At 42.1% G+C, this 17,817-nt stretch overlaps 1 protein-coding gene across 4 annotated transcripts in view; it reads left to right on the forward strand.

The window, feature by feature from the left end:
• DLG5 (discs large MAGUK scaffold protein 5) overlaps positions 1 to 16,672 on the forward strand; it is a 151,359-nt gene extending 134,687 nt beyond the window's left edge. For all 4 annotated transcript variants that reach the window (XM_072628068.1, XM_072628070.1, XM_072628069.1 and 1 more), the window contains 10 exons: positions 341 to 496; positions 2,330 to 2,513; positions 3,746 to 3,894; positions 4,563 to 4,733; positions 6,547 to 6,743; positions 10,081 to 10,224; positions 10,609 to 10,736; positions 11,480 to 11,589; positions 12,174 to 12,283; positions 14,707 to 16,672. In XM_072628068.1, the coding sequence (XP_072484169.1) occupies positions 341 to 496; positions 2,330 to 2,513; positions 3,746 to 3,894; positions 4,563 to 4,733; positions 6,547 to 6,743; positions 10,081 to 10,224; positions 10,609 to 10,736; positions 11,480 to 11,589; positions 12,174 to 12,283; positions 14,707 to 14,810 (1,453 nt within the window). In that variant the 3' untranslated portion in view covers positions 14,811 to 16,672. The remainder of the gene's footprint in view (positions 1 to 340; positions 497 to 2,329; positions 2,514 to 3,745; positions 3,895 to 4,562; positions 4,734 to 6,546; positions 6,744 to 10,080; positions 10,225 to 10,608; positions 10,737 to 11,479; positions 11,590 to 12,173; positions 12,284 to 14,706) is intronic.
• Positions 16,673 to 17,817: the final 1,145 nt, after the last annotated feature.

Raw genomic sequence — 17,817 nt, forward strand, 5'->3', positions numbered from 1 at the left:
CTATCATGTTTTTTCCTAAGTCTTTTCTTCTCCAGGTTAAACAGACCCAGTTCCTTCCACTAGTCTTCAGATGACACATTTTCTAGGTCCTTCACCGTGCTCCAGCTTATCTTAAGATGTAGTGCCCAGAAGTGATAGCAGTATTTTAGATGTGGTCTAACTTGGACAGAACACAGTTATGTTATGTCCTTTCTTCTGAAAACTCTGCTTCTATTTAACATTAGTATTGGGGACTGTTGTATCACACTGTTGATTCATGGCCAATGGCAGAGAGTTGGGCTGTGGTACTTGGAGTTGGGGATAGTGAGAGTGCCCCAACGTTTTTTTTTCCTCTCTGTAGCTCTCGACTGGACCCTGTGAGCACTCGTTCCAACCCACACGGCAGCGGGTCTGCAACTCCAGACATCATTGACACAGTGAGTGAGCAGGATGAGGGGACCATAACACCGACATCCAAGCAGACCACACCTACCACCAGCCCTCGGAATTCTATCAGGTCAGCCGCTGGTGCCTCCTTATCCATAGACCCCTCTGTTTGCCTTGAGGGGGACTGCAGATAATCCCACCATTTCTGGGTGAGACACTTGTTGGCACTGATGCAGAAATTGACATGGATTTCATCAAGGAGGCGGTCATGTACACCAAACAATTAGCATTACACTCTAAGCCAAGACTTAGGTGAAATGAACCTGGCCATCAGGTATGAGCTATAAGCCTTGCCATCATTTAACTCCCCATTTTAATCTTTGATCCAGAGATTCAGAGCACAATCAGTTCTCATTTTTCTGTGGTTTTTTTTTTTGGCCTTTGAACCTCATCCTTGGCCTTCCTTCAAATGACCTTCCCAAGCCAGATATGGATGTTGAGCTCATTCAAGTGTTGAGTAAATACGGAGCCAGAATAACTCAAATGTGGCCACACTGCCTCCCAATGGACAGCCCAGGCTATTGCGCCATATTATATCTTCTGTTAAACTGGGAAAACACACCTGGTATTCTCACTACCATAATTTAGTGGGACAGGGTCATGATTTGACTGGGGAAAGGATAGGTGAAAGGAGAGGTGAGGTGGACTTTGGGAGGGTTATCTTCAGCTCATTTTTGATTAAGGCTTAGACTTGAAGAATGTTCATCCTGAAAGGAGCCCTTAGGGATTACCTAACTTTGTTTCTGAAAAGTTTTCCAAAGTCACACAGCTAGTTTGATGCAGAGAAAGAACTAGGCTATAACTCTGGTGTTCTCATTCTCACAAGCTCATTTTAAAAAAATGTTAAACGCTAATCCATTTTTTAAATTAAATGCTTTATTGTTATTACTTTAGAAAGCTTTCACTTCTTGCTCACTCCCCTGTCCCCTGCTGAATCCTCCCTCACAATACAGAGGTGCAACTAAGCCAATCAAATCAACACTTTGGCTGTGTTGGGCAAAATCTGCTTCAATCTATGCCTATGGTCCCTACCTCTCTATTTCACCCGCAGCTCAGTGGCAACATGACTAGTTGATGCATTGGGCCCCATCTCTCTACTTTATCTGCAGCTCATTGGTAACATGATTAGATAATGCAAAGGTCTAATGTCTTTTGAGGTTTTCTTCCATTATGTTAGTGTGGTCCTCATGTAAAGGGTCTCCTGGCCCTGCTCACTCACTTCATTGTGCCTGTGTCCATAGCAGGTGTCCCAAGCTTCTCTGTATTGATTTTTTATGGTGCTGTAATATTCCACTATATTAATAGAGCAGAATTTGTTCAGCAGTTTCCCATCAATGGACATCTACTTTCTTTCCATTTCTTTGCTTCCACAAAAAAGGGTGTGGCAAATATTTTCTAAGTGGGGATTCTCTCCTTTCCCTGTTACATCATGCCTCTGAACTGGGTTCTTTTGATGCTAACTGCTAGGAAGTGAGACTGTTTTTAATAATTACTTAAGTAGAATATTAGAATTAAGTAGAACATTAGAATTAGAAATATAAATGTGTGTCATAAAAGAAAATATGAAGCATTCTCCAAGGCCAAACAGACAATATTTTTTAGGTTATCTCTTAAGTGTTTTCTGTCTTAGTAAGCTATCCATTCATGGCTTTCCATTCAGGGCAACTTTTCGAATGGAAATCCTGGCATCACAGCCTTAAATCTTTGACCTGGAGGGACCCTCCGTAGGTAGTCTGCTTCAGCCCCTTGTTTCAGTAGTTTTCTAGAAGAGGAAACTAAAGGCTGCTCCTTTACCTTTCACCTCTGAGATCCAGGCTCACTGTGCCATGGCTTGGAACCCACTTCTCCTTTGACAAAGGGTCTGTGTGGGTGATTGATATTTAACTCCCTTCTTCCTCCAAAGGATCTTGGCAGATGTCAACAAGCGAACCCCAGAACCTCGAGTTGTCATCATCAAAAAGTCCCAGGTGGAACTTGGTGTGCAGATATGTGGCGGGAACCTGCATGGGGTGTTCGTGGCAGATGTAGAGGATGGTAGTCCTGCCAGTGGTCCAGAGGGGCTGGTGCCAGGGGACCTTATACTTGAGGTGAGGACTTGAGCTAATTAAATGAAGAATTTCTCCCTTATGGGAACCACTTGGAGTCTAGGCTTCTCAGCTTTTAAGGAGTCCCTGATCTGATGAGGAAAACACTGTCCCTGTTGGTTCAGATGTTCCCTTCTCTGTAAGGTTGATCTCAAGCTCTCCCACACTATTAGTGTAGTCTCCCTAAAATTGCATTGTGTATGCTTTGTGTATATTTTGTCCCTGTTGCGTCCCCTAATAGAATGTGACTACTTTCAGGGTGGGGCCATCTTTTATCTTAGACGCAGGGTCTAGCATAGTGCTTGGCACCTAGTAGGGGTTTAAAAAATAACTTATTGATGGTTCACTGGGACACGCATAGTCCTTATCCTCAGGGAGCCCCAATCTGACAGGAAGGATGTACTTCCCATATTTGAGAAGCTCATCACCTGATAATCATGGGTGGGTAGATAGGACAGGGAAAATGTTAAAGACATAGAAATAAGGTGCAGGTGTCAACATGGAGACATCCAATTCTTCTGAGAGGCCATGTGGGATCTAGAGAGAGGGCTGATTCTATTTACCCCTTAAGTGTTTATTACCTACTGTATGCCAAGTACTGTACTAGGAACTGAGAGTACAGAGACAAAAGTGAGAAGATCCTTGCTTTCCAGGAGGTTATGTTCTACTTCAGGGACTCGGCTTCTCTGGACTAAGCCGGGGGGGGGGGGGGGGGGGGGGGGGGGGGGGGGGGAGGATGGAGGGTGTCAGCCAAAGATACTCAGAGGAAGCTTAGGTAGTTTAAAGTGGAAAGACCTTCCATCTAGGAACAGGGTGGGCAGATTCTCTCTGTTGTCTCTTACTCCCTCTCCTCAGTCTTGTCTCTTCTCTTTTCCCTCTCTCCTTTCATCTTTTTTTATTAGCCTTGCTTCTTTCTTCCTCTATCTTCATTTTCCTTTTTCTTCCTTTCTCCTCTGTCTTCTCTTTCCTCCATTCTTCCTGTTTTTTCTCTTTTCTGCTTTGTTCTCTCCTCTTCTCTTGTCCATCTCTCTGTCTGTCTCTCTCTCTCTCCCCCCTCCCTCTTTCCCTCCTTCCCCTTCTCTCCGTTTCTCTACTCCCATCTCTGCCCCCCATCTCTCTTTCTCTCCTTTTGTATCTCTCCTCTTCTCTTGTCTTTCTCTCCTTTGACTTTGTCTTCCTGATCTTCCGCACTCTCGTGACATCATCCCCAGTCTTGCTCTCCTTTCCTTTGGTAGTATGGTTCTGTGGATATGAGGAATAAGACAGCTGAGGAAGCCTACCTGGAGATGCTGAAACCTGGGGAAAATATTCGTGTGAAGGTGCAGTATCGCCTGGAGGATTTCAGCAAGTTTAAGGACATTCCAGGAGATGGCTTCTACATTAGGTACTGGGGTGGTGGTGGTGGTGGGAGTGCTGACTCATTTCTTTCACAACATTCAAGTTGTCTCTTGGCTAGATGCTGGAGTACAGCCTATCTCTGCTCAGGATCTTGTCCCTAGGGATGGGCATAAGCATGGATATGAATTCATTCTTAGGCTTTTTTACTTTAATGGCAAGACAGAGCTTCTCAGGTGTTTGAGGGACATGATTTAAGGTCCAAGAAGCTTAGGAGATAATGGCTTTAATTCTTCTTTGTGGCTGCAAGTCTCTTCTTATCAACCCCTTGCACTGAGTTTTGATGATTTCATATATAGGGGAACATTGTGGAACAAAGGCTATAGACTAGACAGTTACAACCCCTAGGGAGATCCCGTCTGAGGGGGGAGACACATTCCCTGCTTTTGGCTGCCCTTGGATTGGTCAGCAAGAGACAGTTTGTGCCCCAGGGGAGCTCCTGACCTCCTAGGGAAGACCTAGCCCATCTGTGGAGGGGGTCTCTGGCTCATCAGGAAGCATAGAGCCCTGCTCTTGAGGTACCTCTTTGGATCTGATGGCAAGAGGTGTGATGTAACATAGCTTTTGGGGACTGAATATGAAAGAACATCTCTTGGGTGCTTTGGACAGTAAAGGGAAATCAAGTGCTGACCCTTCTCTCCTTTTCATCTGGTCCAGGGCTCTGTATGACCGACTGGCAGAAATGGATCAGGAGCTGAGCTTCAAGAAGGATGACATCCTCTATATTGATGACACCCTCCCTCAGGGTGCCTTTGGCTGTTGGATGGCCTGGCAACTAGATGAGAATGCCCAGAAACTGGAAAGAGGCCAGATCCCCAGCAAATACATGTGAGAGGACATTTAGCCTGCCAGGGGCAGAGAGGAGGGAGGAGAAGGGGGTGAGGAAATGAGCCTTGTGGTCAGTGTAGAAGAGGAGCGAGTCCCTAGATCTCATCGTTCTGGGAGGTATGAGATAGTGAGGACCTTTACCAGTAGTTTTTTTTTTTAATGGACCAGTGATTTTATTTGTGTAGGATATTGGAAGCTCCTTCTATTATTAATGCAGATACATACCATTTGTACATTTTCTAGTCTTAGAGAGTTGCCCAGTGGCCCTGAGAACTTAAATGAGGGTCACATGGCTAGTGTGTGGCAGAGGTGAGACTCAGCCTTGGTCCAGTTGACTTGGAGGTACCTCTGTCTTTTACAAGATGGGGTCTCTGGAGTATTAACATCCGAAGACACAATAGAAGGCAGACTGTGGGAACAAAGACTAGAGCATTGGGGTCAAACTCACATAGAAAAGAAGGCTTCTCAGCCAAATGTAAGAATCACTACAGGCTGCATATTGGCTTAGAAAAGCACATATCAATGTTAGCTAGGTTCTGTTGAATTTCCATTTATTTAGTTAGCTATTACCAAATTGGATTTTAATCTGAATTGGGCTGTCTACAGGATTGTTGCCCAGTTATATTTGAGACCTCTGTTCTGGAGGATATGATTATTGATTAGTGGTATGGAGGGATAAGAGAGGAAGGAAAGAAGATGACTTCAGATGCATGAGCCAATGGAACCAAAAAGAGCTAATAGCAAATTCACTTCCTTTGCCCCATTCCTGGGCTTCCTGTGACTGCAGTGTGTAGATAGACCTGTTCAATGATCAAATTTAATGGCCTGCAGGGATTTGAAATCTCACTGAGCTTCTGTGTAATATGATTGAAGTCTAGTGAAAGGATAGCACTTCTGTTAACTAAGTTATGGAATTTGGGTCCAAGTCCTCCTACCTGTGAGCCCTTGGAAAAGTCATTCAACCTTTTTAATAAAAAGCATTTATATTTGTAAAGGACCATGTGATTTCATTCAATTCTCACAACAACTGTGGAAGGGTTGGTTCTATTAATATCCTGTTTACAGATGGGGAAACTGAGGCTGAGAGGTTCAGTGACTTGTCCAAGGTGACACATCTAGTAAATATCTGAAGAAAGATGGACCCAGACCTTCTTGACTCCCAAGTCCAGTGGAACTTCTCCACTTCTCTGCAAGACTCAGTTTCCTTATCTGGCTTAAAATTGGTGAAATACTTGCACTGATAGAATTTTTGTGATGCTGAAATGAGCTGTGTAGCACTGTATAACTCAAGAGCTGTGTAAATTAAGCTGCTGTTCCCCAGGGGGTTGGCCACCAGGTGATTTTTAAAATCATTTTTTGACTATAGCAGCTCATGCCGCTCTCTCCTAGGGCAGGAAGGTGTGCGATCCACATCTCAGCAGCTAAGTGCCCATACTGAGGAAATCACAAACTGTTTAAAGTAGTCTTATTATCATTATAGCATAACTTGTTTAGACGTATATCTGGCCATATTACTGGTCATTTCATGCCCTTTCAAAAACATAACTACATATGGTGAAACCTTGATTGCTACCAGACAGTTAACTTCTAAGACATGTATTTGACTCCTGATATCAGTGGCCCAAGAGGAATTACACCTTTGTATAATGGAATGGGTAGATGAAGAAAGTAGCAAAGGCACCTGTTGCTAATAGAAGTCCTGGATCTCACGCCTGTTTTGTTATTAACTGTTCGACCTTGGGTGGCACTAGGCTAGATGATCCTTGAGTTTCCTGTCCATACTGACATTCAGCCGTACCTTTTCTTACCGTAGGATGGACCAGGAAGTCTCCAGGAGGCACAGCATGTCTGAAGTCAAGGACGAAAATAACTCCTCAAAGACATTGTCAGCTGCGGCACGGAGGTCCTTCTTTCGAAGAAAACAAAAACATAAACGGAACGGCTCTAAGGATAGCAAAGACTTGCTGGCTCTGGACACCATCAGCACCGACTCCCTTCCCTTCCTGGAGGGCAAGTGACTTGGGTGGCCTTAGAATGGCTGTCCGTCCCTCAGGTTTCCTTTCTGGGCTAAGTTGTGTAGGCTGCTGGTTAAAGACCTGGGGAGGGGCTCAGAGAATGACCACTCTTAGGTCATTGCCATTTGACCCAGTAAGCATTGATTAAACACCATTTTTGGTGGAGTATTCCCAAGGCCCCTCCAAAGGCATGGTTCTCAGTCCTAACTGGAACAACTTAACGCTGATTGGTGTTAATCAGCCATAGATTTCAAACACATGTCTTCCTGCTTATCTTTCCAAATATTGGGTTGCATTTTCCTTCCCCTCTCCACTTTAAGCTGTATCCAGTACTTTTCTATGTGCTATACTTACCATTCTCTGTAGAAGTCCTGTGTATCTCATGTGGGGTGTGATAGACTCAGTGGCACAGGGAAGGTTATGGATAGGAGGTGTGAATGATGAAAGTACTTTATACCCAGGTAACAGAAGGAAAAGTTAGAATTGTGATACCTCTGTCCCCACTCTTCATGATAGAATTTCTATGCTGGGAATCATAGCTGTCAGTGACTAGCAATGGTTAAGTGTTGGGGGAAATTTTTTTTATTCCATTCAAGAAGTAGGAATTGAGTATTGCCCAATAGCTGATAAGTGCTTGTTGACTTGGTTCCTAGCTGTCCAGGGCTATGAACTGCAAGGGAGATGTGGGACGGAACACCTTCCACAGTCTGGTCCCAGTCGGACTTTCTAGTCTTACTTACTTCTACTTCACACAGAGCTGCCCTCCCTGGCCAGGCTAAATTACTGACCATTCCACAAATGTTTGCTCTGCTCTTGTGAGAGGCAATAGAAAAAGCACTGCATTTAGAATCAGGAGACCTGGGTTAGAATCTTAGCTCTGGCACTAGCTATTTATTTCTTGGGTGACTCTCTGCCATTACCTACCACGAGCAATAGTCATGGGCCTCAGTTTATTTATCTACAAAATTAAGGCTGTGGTGGAGATGATATCTAACATCTCTTTCAGCTCTAAATGCTATGATCCAGGGCCTGTAACACAAATAGACATTTCATTAATGCTTTTGGACTGACCGTTGTCTGATCCTATGGTCCAAAGAAAGTCACTTAAGTTTTCTGTGCCTCAGTTTCTTTACTTGTAAAATAGGGGCAGTAATTCTTGGACTGCCTACTTTTATAGGTCTGTTGTGGGGAAAGCACTTTCTGTACCTTTAGAGTGCTATTGAAATGTGAATAGTTGCTATTTTTTATCTTTCTCTGCTATTTTTCATGGGCAGTTTTCATGGCCAGCCTAGGCAGTACAGTAGTGAGAGTGCTGGTCTGGAGCCAGGAAGACCTGAGTTCAAATCTGCTTTCAAACACTTACTAGCTATTTGACCCTGGACAAGTCACTTCACCTAAGTTTCCTCATCTGTAAAATGAGGTGGAGAAGGAAATGGCAAGCCATTTCAGTATGTTTGCTGAGAAAACTCCAAATGGGGTCACGGAGAGTTGGACATAACTAAAAAATGACTGAACAATAACGTAATTTTTTGTGCCCCCTAGTTCTCTCTGTCCATTTCCTATTTATTCTCTAAAATCAGCTTCAGTCCTTTCCCTCCCATGAAACCTTTCCTGAGCCATGTTAGCCCACAGCAATCTCTTAGAAGGACACAGACTTTGCCCTAGAGCCCTTAGGACTTTGGAGCCCATCTCTTTCAGCCTCCTCATTTTACAGGTGTGAGGGAGACAACCTTTCTATTAAAAAACTATTAAAGCTTAAAAACCACACTAAGACTTTTGAGGTACCTAGAATCAATATAGAATAGATACAATATATCAATATATACAATATATACATGTAGAATCAATACAAGGTAGTTAAATACAACATAGTTAGGGAAAGCACTAACTCATGAAGTGGACTAAGAAGGGATCTTGGAGAAGGTGGTACTTGAGCTATGGTTGAAAGAATTGAGGGATTGATTCTACAAGTCAGAAGTGAGGAGGGAATGCATTTCATGCATAGGGGATGGCCAGTGTGAAGGCAGAAAGACCCAAGATGGAGTGCCCTGTGCCAGAGACAAGTCACGTTTAGCTGCATCTGATGGTGTAGGAAGGATAGTAATCTGATGACTCCTTTTTGGTCTCCTTTGTTGGATCCTCCTCCAGATCATGTCCTCTAACCATATATGTTCCCTGGGTCCTCTTCTCTTCTCCCTCTATATTACTTGACTTCCCTCTATATTACTATGCTACATCTCATCAGCTCCCATGAATTCAATGACCATCTCTGTGCTAAAGATTCTTGAATGTGTTTATCAAATCCTAGTCTCTGTTGACCTCCAGTCTCAAATCTCCAACTGTCTATTAGACATCTTGAACTGAATGTCCTGTAGATATCTCAGGATGACCAAAACTGAACTCATTACTTTTCCCTGCAAAGAGAACCCCCACCTCCAAATTTCTCTACTATTATTGAAGCCACCACCTCCTCCCAGGTCCTCAGGCTCCTTGGTGTCATTCATAGTTCCCTTATTATCTCTCAGTCTCAGTCCCCATATCCAAGCTTTGCCAAGGCCTATTGATTTCACCTTTGTAACATGTCTTGAATATGGGCCCTTTCCTTCTCTGACACTGCCACCACCTTAGTACAGGTACTATTAATTCATGCTTGAATTATTGCAATAGCTTGATGTTGGGTCTGCCTGCCTCAAGTCTCTCTCTGCTCCAATCTATCCTCCACTCAGCCACCAAAGTGATTCCTAAAGCTGAGATCCAACCCTATTGTCCTCACTTCCCACCCCCAACAGTAAACTCCATTGGCTTCCTATCACTTCTAGGATCAAATATAGAATCCTCTGGATGGTATTCCAAGTTCTTCATAACCTATCCCTTCCCTCATTTTCTGCCTTGTAGTCTTCTTACACCATATACTTTCCCAGAAAATCTGAAATCAATGACAGTGCCTTTCTTTTCTCTTCCCTGAACAAAATACTCCATCTCTTGACTCCTGGGCATTTTCACTGGCTGAGAAGCATTCTTTCTTCATCTCTGCCTCATGACTCCCCTTGCTTCCTAGACAAATTCCAGTTAAATTCCCACCTTCTATAGGAAGTCTTTCCCAATCTTTTTTAATTCTAGTGCCTTTCCGCTGTTGATTACTGCCTAATTATCCTATATATAGCTTGCACATAGTGTGTGTATGTGTGTGTGCGCACACATGTGCACACATGTGCATAGAAGGGTTGTCTTCCTTTCTGGCAAACTAACAGATAAGTCCTGGTCAAAGTTAAGGGTTGAGTGGCTCTTACTTCTCAGAGACCCCTGCTCATCTCTTGATTTTTCCTTTTCAGATTCAGTCAGCCTGGCTTATCAGCGGGTACAGAAGGTGGACTGCACTTCTCCAAGGCCTGTTTTGATCCTAGGGCCTTTACTTGATGCAGTGAAGGACATGTTGGTGAAGGAGGCCCCTGGGAAGTTTTGCAGGTGTCCTCTGGGTAAGTAGGCCTCTTGGGAAGACGGAATGCCTCATTTAGCCAGTGTTGATGACCACAATGGTGTCTGTAAGAATGCTTACTCATACTATGTCTCTTATTCTTTCTGCTACACCTTATTGTTTGAGATAACAAGTTAGCATTTGGAAGAACAATTCAGTTTACTCAGAAGAAAGTATAAGATTACTAGAAAGTTTGGGGAAAGATGTCAGGAAACCAAGGAGTATCTAATATAGAAAAGAGATTTCAGGGTACCTTAAAGTATAGGAAGGGTTGTGACCCAGAACCCAGGTTACCAGAACAAGACATTATCCTAAATAGCAGTGAGAGGAATTTGGGGTAGCTCCAAGGAAAGAGAACCATTCACATCTTTGTTGTGTCTTTCAGAGGTGATGAAGGCATCCCAGCAGGCCATTGAGCGAGGTGTCAAAGATTGCCTGTTCATTGACTATAAGAGGAGAAGCGGCCATTTCGATGTGACCACTGTAGCATCAATAAAGGAGATAACAGAGAAGGTACTGTTGTTCTACAGAGTTTCCCTGCTTTAGTTTGTAGATATGGAGCCAGAGAGAGCTCACGAAGTAGGAGTGGTCAGCCCTGGATGCCCTGCAATATTTCTCTATGATGTTCTCTCCCTTTATCTCCTTAGCAGTCAGCAGTATTTTTTTGTTTTGGTTTGTTTGTTTTTCTCCTCGCTGAGTCAACTGTACTTTTGCTGTTCCTGGAGCTCTCACCCTGTTGTTCCATCTCCTGCCTTCAAGACTCACCCCTTGAGCAGAAATAAGTGTTTTTTCTGTTGTTGTTTGTTTGTTTGTTTTTTTACTGTGCTTCTGTGTCTGTCTCTAGAAAAGGTGGATATTTTCCAGGTAACACTCAGTATCTGTGAATTCCTAAGTACGTAGGGTAAATTCGGGTCACTTGGATCTCACCTCACTGAAGTCAAGCATCCTGTGTCGTCATGATACAGACTTGGTCTTGGATCAGTTTTCCAAAGTTTGTAATGTATTGTTCATGGAAGCTATGTTGTATTTCCTTAGTGGCCGTTAAATACTTATGTGTTAATTATAGGATAAGGGATATTTCTGTGAAGCAGGAGGGAATATGATGGAAACATTAAAGATTTCCTTACAGTAGAAGGAAGGAGTTTGATCGGAAGACTGCTTGTGTACTGGCTTCCTTAGAGAAGATGAAACGTGCTGCCCCTGTCCACTGATTCCACCCCCTAGCCTACTGATGATGTGCTGGTTTGTTTTCTTAGGACTGCCACTGTCTGCTGGACATTGGTCCACATGCCATTGAGCGGCTCCATAGCATCCACATCTACCCCATTGTCATCTTTATCCGCTATAAGAATGCTAAACAGATCAAGTAAGTAATTTCCAGGGTTGAGACTTCTGGGTTCCTATCAGAATGGATCAAGGGGTTGTACTAAAGTCATAGTTTGACTGTCTTGTTAAGAGACAGGGTTGGCATATTGAAGCATTGGATTGGGGGCAAGAGACCTGGGTTCTGGTCTAAATTTGATGACTAACTTGCTGGGTGAGGGTGGGACTTTACATTAGCTATATCACTTCTCTTTCCCTTAGTTTTTTTATCTGTAAAATGATGGGATTAGATGGAGATGATATCTAAAGGACCTTTTAGCTCTAACATTCCCTGACCTTGTCTTCTTTGCCCTCATGATTCTAGCAGAGGCACTGGAGTCATCACGTACATATACATATTTTAAATTTTTTCCATTGCAAAGATGCTTTCTGGTGCATTCTCCCCCTATACCCTTCTGACAGCAGGGTCAGGTTACTCCTTTATAAGGATGCACACCAGGGGGCCCCCTTCACCGTGGTTACCCTTTCCCATGGATGCTTCCCCTGGGTCTGGACCAAAAAGGGTAACAGTGGCGATGGGGAAAAGTGAGACTTCTTAGTCTAATTCTGCTGCGGATGTTCTGACAGAGAACAGAGAGACCCTATCTTCCTGAGAGACAAAGTCACACAGAGATATTCCAAAGAACAGTTTGAAACAGCTCAGAAGATAGAACAGGAATACAGCAAGTATTTTACAGGTGAGCCATCCTTTCGCACAAGTGGAGAGGGCCAGGAAACTGGTGTCATTTGTTTCTTTTACAGAAGTGGGAGTGGGGTGGGATGGAAACAACAGTTTTGGAAAATGTGAGGTTTGTTGGCGTTGCTTTTATGTCTAACTTCAGGCTCAGTGTTGGGGTGGGTGGGTGGTGGTAGTGGTTGAGAGAATCCTACCAGATCAGTCTTTTTTTTTTTTAATAACAATTTTTTTTTTTTTTAGTGAACAAGCACTTATTTTCTACCCTTCTCACTCCCCCCCCTCCCCCCCAATAGAAAAACAGAGCCCTTGGAACAAATATACATACTCAAGGAAAACAAATTGCCAGTCTCATTCTGTATATTCTTTTCAACCTCATTAAAATTTTATTAAGTAAGAGCCTAGGCTACAAAACAATCCCGGTACTCAAGCCATTTACATTTTACTGTGGACACTCATGCTTGTATATTTAAAATGTGAACTCTTTAAGTTCCACATTTCTAACATGTCTGTGTACCCATTAAATGTGGGGCAGATGCCCTATGTGATAATGACTGTATTCTGGATTCAGTAATGGAATGCATACTTTTATAAATAGCTAAATATCTATAATAACAGATAACTGATCCTTTCAGTCTCAGATGGCAGAAAAGTTAGTTGTTGTTCCAAGTTGGTCTGAGGGAGGTTTAAACTAGATATTTTTCATTTACCTTTTTAAAAGCCCAAGGCCCCATTTTTCTTGCTGATGATTTACTCTCTGGATTCCAAATCATTTTGAAAATTTGAAGCAAGCCGCCAGGAAAGGACAGGAATTTATAGTCTGGGAGTTGGGGGGTCAGTTTGAATCAGTTTGCAAAGAGTTCTAGTGACAATTTCTGCCAGGAGAGAAGAATGTCTGATAAAGGTTAGTTTTAGTTTCCTATCTCACTTCCCACAAGGTATTTGCTCCTTAACTCTCAGCTATAGAGATTGTATCACACTTAGCCATTACAGATGTTTAATGTTTGACACACTTACAGATGAGGTCACTGTATTATTCGTTCTACTTAATTGTTTTGTTACAGGAAACCATTCACAAAGTGAGAATGATTTGTAAATGTCTGAGATGGAAAAACAAAACACGTCAGTAATTTTTTTTCAAAGAAAGAAAAAAGGATACTTAGCCATTTGGATTTACATTTCTTTTCACTTTCCCCAGGATTCTGACTAGTAATTGACAATCATGACAAATGCTCCAGAACTGTTGTCTGAAATGTCAAGATTCCACTGATTGTGAGGTTGGGCAAATCCAGCTTACGTAGGTGGTGTTTCCCTTAGGAGTAGCTTTTCCAAGTTAAAAAAAATAATTCCTGATTTTTCCTGGTTATTGGGGTAATGGAATAAGGAACAAAATATATTTTATAATAGAGTTATGTTTTATGTATTCATATGAAACCATTTTAAACAAGGAGCAAAATATATTTTACAGTAGTAATATTTGATATATTTTTAATGAATTAAATATTTAATATAAATGCTTATAATATTTTGTAATAGGGTTTGATCTATTTTTCTATCTCAGCTCCACTTTCCTGATAGTGTGAGGAACAGAAATGACTAAAAATGGGCAGTGGAGAGGCATAGAATGAAGGAAAAACCAAGAGCCTGCAAAACAGCTTTTTAACTTGGTGTGGGTGATCAGTGCTTTATACGAGCGCATGGAAGTTTAGAGAGTGCTGGTAACACTTCTGTACTAGGTAGAAACCAATAACTGAGCTTTCGGTACCTCATTTGCAAGAAACAGTTAGTTAAAATAGGCAGTTCCTATCTCCTGCCTGCCATATCAGTGGGGAGAGCTTCAGCCTGCCCCATCCTACTCTTTTCTCTGTAGCAACTTTGAAGTATCCCAGGATTTAGGATTCTCTCTGTTGACTCCATCTCCGTCCCTAGGAGGAGATTACCCGGAGCCCAGACCCTACCCCAACCCTCAAGCTCCCCTTCTCTTGGGTGAGAGCAGGGAGTTAGCAGTTGCAATCCTCCCAGTGTATGATGGAGGGGTAGGAGGCTTTACTGCTGTCTTGTCACTGAAGCCAAAGGACTATTGAATCTTTCCATTTTCCTTAAAGTTGAACCCTCCTGTGTGTTCTTTTCTCCTAGTTAGAATGTGATCTTCTTGAGAACAAGAATTCTTTGGCATTTTTATTTGTAACTCCAATGCTCAAGGATTGGCACATAATAAGTATTTAACTACTTTTCATTCCTTATTTCTCTCTATGGGACCTTTTTTCTCCAAAGTCCAAGATCTTGTCCCCAATTTAACTCAGCTTAAAAAGTTGTCTTGGGGCTGCCTTCATTCCGCTTCTGAGATTTCCTGTCTGCCACCTGGATGGCTAATCTTGCAGTAACCAAGAATTGACCTTTCCTCTGTTGCATCTCTGTGTCCAACAGGTATCGTCCAGGGTGGAGCCCTTGGTAACATTTGCACCCAGATCTTGACAACCGTCGATGAGGAGCAGAATAAGGTCCTATGGATTCCAGCTTGCCCGCTCTAGATAGACATTGTGCTGTGAAATGCAGAACATGTTCTTCCAATGTAAATAGATGGCCAGACTTTAAACACTATATGTCATCAGACAGCTCTTCATGAAGCGGATTGAGACACTAACATGGATAACCAAAAGCACCTGCTTATGTGGCCGAATGAGACCGAAGCCTTGGCCGGTGGAATTCATTTCTCTCTCACTTGTGCATTTATTTTCCTAGAGAGAGAGAGAGACTGACTGACTGACTTCTAATATGATGGGGGTACAAGGTAGACCAGCCTTTTTTTTTTTCCTTAGCCAGCAGATTATCAATGCTGCAGAAAGAACCTTCTAGATTCACAAGTTTACAAACCTTTTCTAAGTATTTGGTTGTTTTGTTTACTTGAATGTCCTTTTGTCCTTGTGGCCTGTTGCCTTTTTGATCCTCTCTTTTCTACTGTCCTCATCTCTTCCTCTTGTTTTGTCTTTTTCATGCCATTCTCAGTGAAGCCACACTTTGGAATAGAAAGAAGAGGGCACTCTGAGGTGGGGAGGGGGGAGAGGGAGAGTGTGTTTGTACTGGACTCAGTGAAGGTAGAGCCAGGGAAGGGCGTACTCGGTGGGCTTTGGAAATTCTCCTGGGAACTCTGGAATCATGTCTCAGATAAATTTACAGGGTGATCCTTTGGCCTAGTTAGGACATAGATTTGCCAGTGGAAAGGTCTCTTCTGTACCTTGGAGTTATTTCAAATTCCTCTGCTTCTCTCCTCCCTCTTCTCCCCCACTCTACCTGCATAGATTTTATATTTAAAGACCGTAATATGATCTGATCATTCTGAACTTAATTTGTTAAGTAATAAAATAATCGATTTGGTTTGGGAGACTGGTGGTTAGTGGGAGGAGGGGGAAAGCAAGGTGGTAAACTTGGTCCACTGCATGCTGTTCTGTCATTTTTAAAAGTCTGTAAATACCAATAGCTTTACTGGTGCAATTTTGCAGGATATTTCTTCTGCTTTGTTCTTTAGTGTACGGAGCAGTCACATAATCGTATTTTGTTTTGTTTTTTAAAAAATTTGATATGAAAATGGTCACAGTTTTGGGCTTTGGAACAGAAGCCTTTGGTAGCGTTCACACTGTCGGAATCAGTAAATAAAAACCAAGGAGTTTTTTCTGTTGCTTGCAACACTCAGTCAGGTGGTGTACCCCAGCTCTGTGATAAAGCAGCATCTGGGATTTGCTTATGCACTTCAAAAACTTAGGTGGGCCCTGGAAGAAGATCATATCTCCCTTCTCCATCAACCGTTTGTTGTCTTTGTAGGTACTGTACTCTCTTTGGTTTATTCCAGTTTAATTTGAGGAGGCTTTATGGACTGTTCCTAACATTTCATTTTTCTAGAAAGAAGTCTTAAAATTTTTTTTTTTAGTTCTGGACTACAGGTTGTAGTTTTATTTGCATTTTTAAAAAAAAATAAAAAAAGGGATTTTTTTTTCCTTGCACAGTTCCTCAAAACTATATCAGTCCTGAATTTTGTTCCTTGTTTGACAGGTACACATTTTGTAGCTCAAACTACTTAAACAAAAATGTAAAAATATTTTAAAAAATAAAAAAAAAACAAACCACAACTGTAGATTATGTATTGATGCATTACCTAAATGAAATAGCTTTCATATTGAGGGGTAGCAGGGTTTTTGTTTGCTTTTTTTGGTGTTTTTTTTTTTTCTTCCCCTGAGCTGAGGATAGAGTTGGACTTTGGTACGATTAAAACAGACAGGTACTGTTCTGACCAGGATTTTCTGTACTAAAAAAAAAAAAAAAGTCACTTTGTATAAAAAAAAAACCAAAAAAGTTAAAGAAACTGATTAGTATGATAAATAAAGGTCAATTTCTGTAACTTGCGTTTCAGTATTCTTTATTGGGTATTCGTCTTTTCCTTCCCCCATCTACCTCCTTGCCTTTGTAAAGTTTTGTTGCCTTTTCTAAAATGAAGGATTGGTCCAATGGAAAGATAACATTGGCTCTGCACTGTATCAATGCAGTCATTTTATTCCTCCCTGATTGATTCTCTATATCATTTTCTTCAGACATAATTCAATTCTTTTCTTCTCTCCCTCAATCTTTCCATACCTCCTCCTTGCTCTGCTCTTTTAGCTGAAGAATTCACCTCTTAAAAATTGAGACCATTCAATGTGAAGTCCTTCTGTTCTCTCCATCTCAAAACCCCTTGCCATTATCCTTCTCTCCTCCTTTTCTTTGTCTCTGATAACAAGGTAGCCTTTCTCCCTGCGGAGGTCAACTTATCTATACATCTGCTTATTCGATCTCCTTTGTCTTGATTGGATTGCAACCTCAATCATCCTTTGTCTCTCAAATCAATTTTCCCTTACCTACTGGTTCCTTCCTTAGTGCCTTCAAATGCCCAAGTCTCCCTCATGTTTAAAAAAAAAAAGACCTTCACTAGACCCAACCATCCCTTCAAGTTCTCCTCTCCCTTTCTTAGCCAAACTTTGGGAACAAGTCATCTTCACCTACCCTCCTCATGCCTCAGCTTTTTGCACTCTGCCTTCCCATTAGAATAGGAGCTCCTTGAGAGGTGGAATTGCTCTGCTTTTCTTTTTTTTACTTGTGTCCTTAGCCCAGTGCCTGGCACAAAGTTGGCTAAGTGCTTGTGGACTGATGACAGATTAGCTCTAGACTTCTCACTTATCTGAAAGTGTTCTCCAAAGTTATCGAAGTTATTTGTCAAATCTGATAGTGTTTTCTGTTTCTCTGCTGCATTTGATAATGTGGATCACCCTCTTTTGTACGTGCTTTCTTCTTGGAGGGTTTTTATGTTACTGGTTTCTCCGGTTCTCCTTCTGACTATCTGATTGCTGCTTCTTAGTCTCCTTTCTCGTCACATCTTCTCTGTCAACACCCTTACTACAGTGGGTGGAACCCAAGGGAACACCAATATTCTATGTATTCTACTCCCTAAGGGTCTGACCTGGGCTTTTCATTCTTTATACATTCTCTCTTGCTAATCTCTTCAGTTTCCAT

This window comes from Notamacropus eugenii, chromosome 1, assembly GCF_028372415.1.
Source record: "Notamacropus eugenii isolate mMacEug1 chromosome 1, mMacEug1.pri_v2, whole genome shotgun sequence".
Lineage (NCBI taxonomy): Eukaryota > Metazoa > Chordata > Mammalia > Diprotodontia > Macropodidae > Notamacropus > Notamacropus eugenii.